Here is a 5,209-nt window from a genome sequence, read left to right as displayed (position 1 = left end):
TGTTTTCTGCAGAAATACTTTAGTATAAACCAAACTTTGCTATAATTAGGATATGAAATTTGGACATTGAAATGCATTTAAACAATTCAAGATTTTCATTTTACTCTACAAACTTGATCCAAAATTCACTGTGAACAGGCTCTACTGCAATTGCTTGAGAAAGACTGAGAGAATTGAGACTGATTTTGCTGTGAATTTAGTTTAGTCCCTTTGACTCTCTCAGGATATACAAGATTTCCCACTTTTTAAAAATGTCTTAAATAATAAGTCTTTAACAGTTTTCTTGTACTGGAAAATGAAATAAAATTTAAGCTTTCAAGGCAGATTCTTTTGTACTTGAACAGACCTTTGAAATTATTCTATTTTATCTATTTTTAAAAAATCTAGCCTATTTTAGTTCCAATCATGCATCAATTTACACACATGCTTAACATGAGACTAGTCCAATTAAAGTTTCTGCAGGATGGGGCGCCTTAGCGTTTTCCCAAGACCTGCCTAGTCACATTTAATAACATGTTTACAAACACATTTTATGCTTTAAAACTCTAGCACAGAGTAGTGCAGCTCCTCCCATCCTTGTTGTCACTCTTCACACTGAGTAGACCCTTGTAAGCTAGGGTTACCAGTAAATACATAGGTAAAGTTGCTTTAGTGGCATTTAAAAGCATGTTAGCTATTATGTTTATAAACTCAACCCTGTTTCCTAGTCCACACAGGGCCTAAAGCACCTATCACTGTGATGTCCAAGCACCACACAAACAATAAAAATTAGCTCCGGATGTGCCCTAAATTACAGTTGCCACAAGAGAATGAAAACAAAGGGTTAACAATCAGCTCAACTCCAGGTCCCTCCTTTTTTTTTTTTTTTTTATAAACACGGCATCATTAGCCCCCTCCTCTTCCAAGAACTAATGAACTCCCTTGGGGAGGGGAAAGCAAGTAGAACAGGAGCTGGTGTAGCGATCTGTAGTTTGCCTTGGTGTCCCCTCGCAGGCAGCAGCAGGACCAAGGATTTGCAGAGCACCTTGGCCAGGACCATGACACACACACACTGGGGCCACAGCGGACAACCTTTCACCAGGGGCAAAAAATAGCTTCCCTGCCCAGGCGCTGAACGCACAGGCAGCTGCAGCAGCAGCCAGGGGCAGAGGAGAAGGGAGGCGATGGCTGTGCAAGCTGCTATCCTCAACCCCCATCACTTCATCCCCTTCTGCTTCCCGGGCTCCGGGGGCCTGGCGGACTATGTTGATCTTGAGAAGAGCTACGAGGACGGGGGAGCCGCTCTCCTGGGAGAAGGAGTAGGGGGAGGAGAAGACCCAGGGGATTTTAAAGAAGCCACCAGGGACCTGCTGAGCTTCATAGACTCGGCGTCCAGCAACATCAAGCTGGCGCTGGACAAGCCGGTCAAGTCCAAGAGGAAAGTGAACCACAGGAAGTACCTGCAGAAGCAGATCAAACGCTGCACGGGCATCATCGCCTCCGCCCCTGCAGCGCCAGCCCCGGCCGGGGGCCAGGAGCTGCCCAGGCGGCCGGCCCCGCCGGCGGGGGCCGCCTCGCCCCAGCCCTCCTGCCCGCCCGGCCCCGCCGGCCATTGCAAGCCCCCTGCCAAGCGGGAGGCCTCGCAGGCGGCCAGCAGCCTGCAGAGCAAGAGCCTGGCCGCCCTCTTCGACTCCCTGCACCAGGGCCGGGCTGGCGAGAAGGGCCCGGCCGGCGGCAGTGGCGGGGGCGGCCCCCGCAAGGTGCCGCTGCGGAACCGCAACCTGCCGCCTTCGTTCTTCACCGAGCCGGTGGCGCCGCCGCCGCCCCGCGCCAGCCCTAAGGCGCCGGAGCGGGGCGGCGGCAGCCCGGAGGCGGCGGAGTTCTTCGAGCTGCTGGGGCCCGACTACGGCGGCCTCCTCCCGGAGCAGCCCCCCGCGCCGGAGGGTTTCCCGGCCCGCCTGCCCCCGGAGCTGGGCATGGAGCCGGCCCTGTACGAGCCCCACCTCCCGCCGCTGCCCCCGCACCTGCTCGGGGGGATGCTCTACCCCGAGCCCGCCTGGAGCCCCCCCGCCAAGAAGAGCCCCCCGGCGGCGGCTTCCTGCAGCAGCTTGAGCCTGCCCGAGAGCTTGCGGCCCCTGCCTGCCCTGGGGGCCCCGGGAGCGCCCATCTACCCGGCCAGCGCGGACCCGGCCCCCGCGGGAGGCGAGGAGAGCCCAGCCCAGCTGGCCGCCGCCTTTGCGCCCTACTTCCCTGACTGCCCCCTCCCGCCTCCTCCCCCCATGCCTTACGAGTACAGCGCCGGGTACAACAGGGTGGCCTATTCGGGCCTCTAGGGGAGGTTTGGGGTGAAAGGCAGAGCCCTAGGCTGCTTGTAACGTACCAGCTGGCAAGAAGCCGAGATCACTTTAATTCCCCTCCCTTTATACTGTTTGACTTAGGACAATAAACTCAGAAAGAAAACAGGAGGGGAGGAGGGGAGGTGCTGTGGAATGGGGCTCGCTCTCACTTAGCCCTTAATCCTGGGGCTGGGGTTATAGCTGATGATTGCCAGCCTGAGGGGTTTCTTTCCATAGCCAGAGTGTTTTGGTTTGGTTACTAGTCCTGATTCTTCTGTCCTATACACCAATGTAACTCTATTGATGGCAGTACAGTCAAGGGCCTGATCCAAAGCCAACTGAAGTCAATGAGAGTCTTTTCACTAACTTCAGGGGGCTTTGGGCCAGACACTAGTGCCACAGAGAAAAAGGTCAAGCTCTTTAGCTGCAGTAAATTTAGGGACAGATTTTGCCATAGAGCAAAAAAGCTGACTCTGCTAGAAGTTGCAATGAAAATAATGCGACTGTTTTGTAAGAGTGGCAGAATCTGGCCTTTAGGTTTTTATTTGCCTTCACATTCTGAGCAGTCTCCCCTCTCTTTGTTTGGGTTCTATCACTGCACATAATAAAAATGTAAGCTATTTTATTCTTTCAGGTGTTTTTATAGCGCACAGTAACTACATGTTAGCATTTATTAGAGATATGTTTTTATTTTACTATAGGCAAATACAATTGATTTACATGTCTTATGTTACATTGCAACGGGGGCTACTTTTTCTTTAAAGCAGCCGTGACCAATTGTAAGTGACCTGAGTTTAAAAGTAAAACTCAGTCAGCTCTTACAGTGTATTTAAAATCTTGTCCCACACTTGTGTGCGTCATAAGTGCTGGCAGATTTTCAACAGAGGACACAAACAAGTGCAAAAAATAATTTAAAAAAATCAAGAGAACAAAAATAACTATCAACGCTGTTACCAAATCTCAGTGTCCTGAAATTTAACAACGTGTTGCAGAATATTGCAAACAGCAATTCTATAATAAATAAGTTAATTGATGGCATATGTTCTGGCCAAAACGTACTGTAGCAACGTGATTCCCACAAACTGTGTTGGATTTCTTTCAGGAATGTGTCAAAGCATTGAAAGTGATGCAGATCCGTTCTATTGTGTACAGGAGATTATTTGATAATCATTTAAATTATGTAAAAGAGTCTATGATAAGTCCTATAAAAATAAAGCTGCACAATGGCTTAAAGACCTGTGGCTGTTTCTACTGTTGGAATGAAATACACTAGAGTCTCTCCCACGTCTTCATTTTTGGTAAAGTTCATTCACTAGATTTGGCTGGCGGAATTTAAGACAGCCTCGTGGTCACTTTTGTCTTTCCTAAATCCTCTGAAATGCTGTACTTTACGCTCAACAACCTGTTCCTGTTTTTTGTTCTTCTCTATTGAGTGTTTCAGTAAGATACTGGAATGACAGGAATGGTAGCAAATTATTATAAAGCCAAAGGATCCAAATACTTACTTTCAGGAAATTAGTTCAACAGAATGTAAAGTTTCCTTTTGGGAAGTTAGTTGGGATGCCAATCTTAAAAGGCAGCCCTGGATTTTGGCTTTAGGCCAGTTAGAATTGGATTGTTTGTTTTTAAACTGGGAGTCAAATGGACAAGAAGTGTGAGGTATGGTGAACCAACTAGTACTCCCAGAGATGGCAAATCATTCTACCCTAGGACACTGAAGGGAATTAAGAGTAAAATGCCTCTTTCAGTAACAAGTGCAAAGATTTTTAACAGAGATTTATGGTCAAGAACATTAAGATGTATGGAAGGGGAAGCATGACTTTAAATAATACTTTGGAAATAAATGATTAGCCTTTCAACTAACTGTTTCAGTAATGGGCTTGATTTTACTTTTCAACAACAAAAATAATAGCTGATATTTTATACAGCACCTTTCATCCAAAAAGATCCTCAAGTGATTTGCAGATAACCTACCTATGTATACAAAATCACTTCACTGGAAAGCAGGCACACTGGGCTGATATGAGGCATCTGTTTAATAACTGCACAGTACTGTATTGTACACTAAATTCAATGCACTTTTAAAATATTGATTTTATTATAGTTTATTTCACTAAGCTTAAAAGAATGTATAAAAACAATGGACAGCCAGTCCAGCCTATGTAGGTAAATAAGAGAACTCTGACTCCTTGGTCAGTTATAGTACAGAATGGCATCATATTATGTTTGCTCCATTCTGTATTCTTTACTTAGGCAAATCTACTGAAAAGTGTGGGAGTTTTGCTTTTTTTACAGTGTAGCATCAGAGCCAGTGTAGCATCATGTAATTCAATTTTAGATTGTCAGGACAAGGTTGATTTCAATCTCATTTGAGCTGGTAATTTTTCTGCTGTCTGGTAATGAATGGTTTTGTTCTATTCTCTGCGTGTGATTGTGTAGCAGTTTTGGACCATTATGTTTCCTCTTGGGACACTTCCGATCGAACGGCCTTGCACTGATATATTTAGCATAATATTACTTTGTCACTAAACTTTCTGACTTGAGGCATGCTCCTGAATCCTTTGCACACTCAACACTCCCAGCAACTTAAGGGAAATTTTGGGTATACAAGGAAGGCAGGGATGGCCAATTGACTTTCATATGTTGAGAAGGGATATGTTTTCACCTGAACTTTTTATTGAGCATTTTTATTTGTCTCTCAGGCTATGCAAATCCTGCATGTGAAAATTTATAATCACTGGAGTCCTTATGCCATTCTATTTCAGGCAAAGTTCCCACTGACATCAGTGGGAGTTTTTCCCAAGTAAGGACTAACCGAGGTCTTCAGGAATGGACTCTGGAAGAGAGGAATTGCAATATACCAGTTGTGAAGGTACTGACTCTGATTCTCCATT

At 46.3% G+C, this 5,209-nt stretch overlaps 1 protein-coding gene across 1 annotated transcript; it reads left to right on the top strand.

Moving 5' to 3' along the window:
* Positions 1-917: 917 nt before the first annotated feature.
* FAM181B (family with sequence similarity 181 member B) lies at positions 918-3,548 on the top strand. The gene has a single exon (XM_030555644.1). It carries the CDS (start codon positions 1,164-1,166, stop codon positions 2,310-2,312), a length of 1,149 nt encoding a protein of 382 aa, XP_030411504.1. The 5' UTR covers positions 918-1,163; the 3' UTR covers positions 2,313-3,548.
* The last annotated feature ends 1,661 nt before the right edge of the window (positions 3,549-5,209 follow it).

This window comes from Gopherus evgoodei, chromosome 1 (assembly GCF_007399415.2).
Source record: "Gopherus evgoodei ecotype Sinaloan lineage chromosome 1, rGopEvg1_v1.p, whole genome shotgun sequence".
In the NCBI taxonomy this organism is placed as follows: Eukaryota; Metazoa; Chordata; order Testudines; family Testudinidae; genus Gopherus; species Gopherus evgoodei.
Note: the sequence above shows the minus strand (reverse complement) of the source record. Positions and strands in the feature narration are given on the sequence as shown.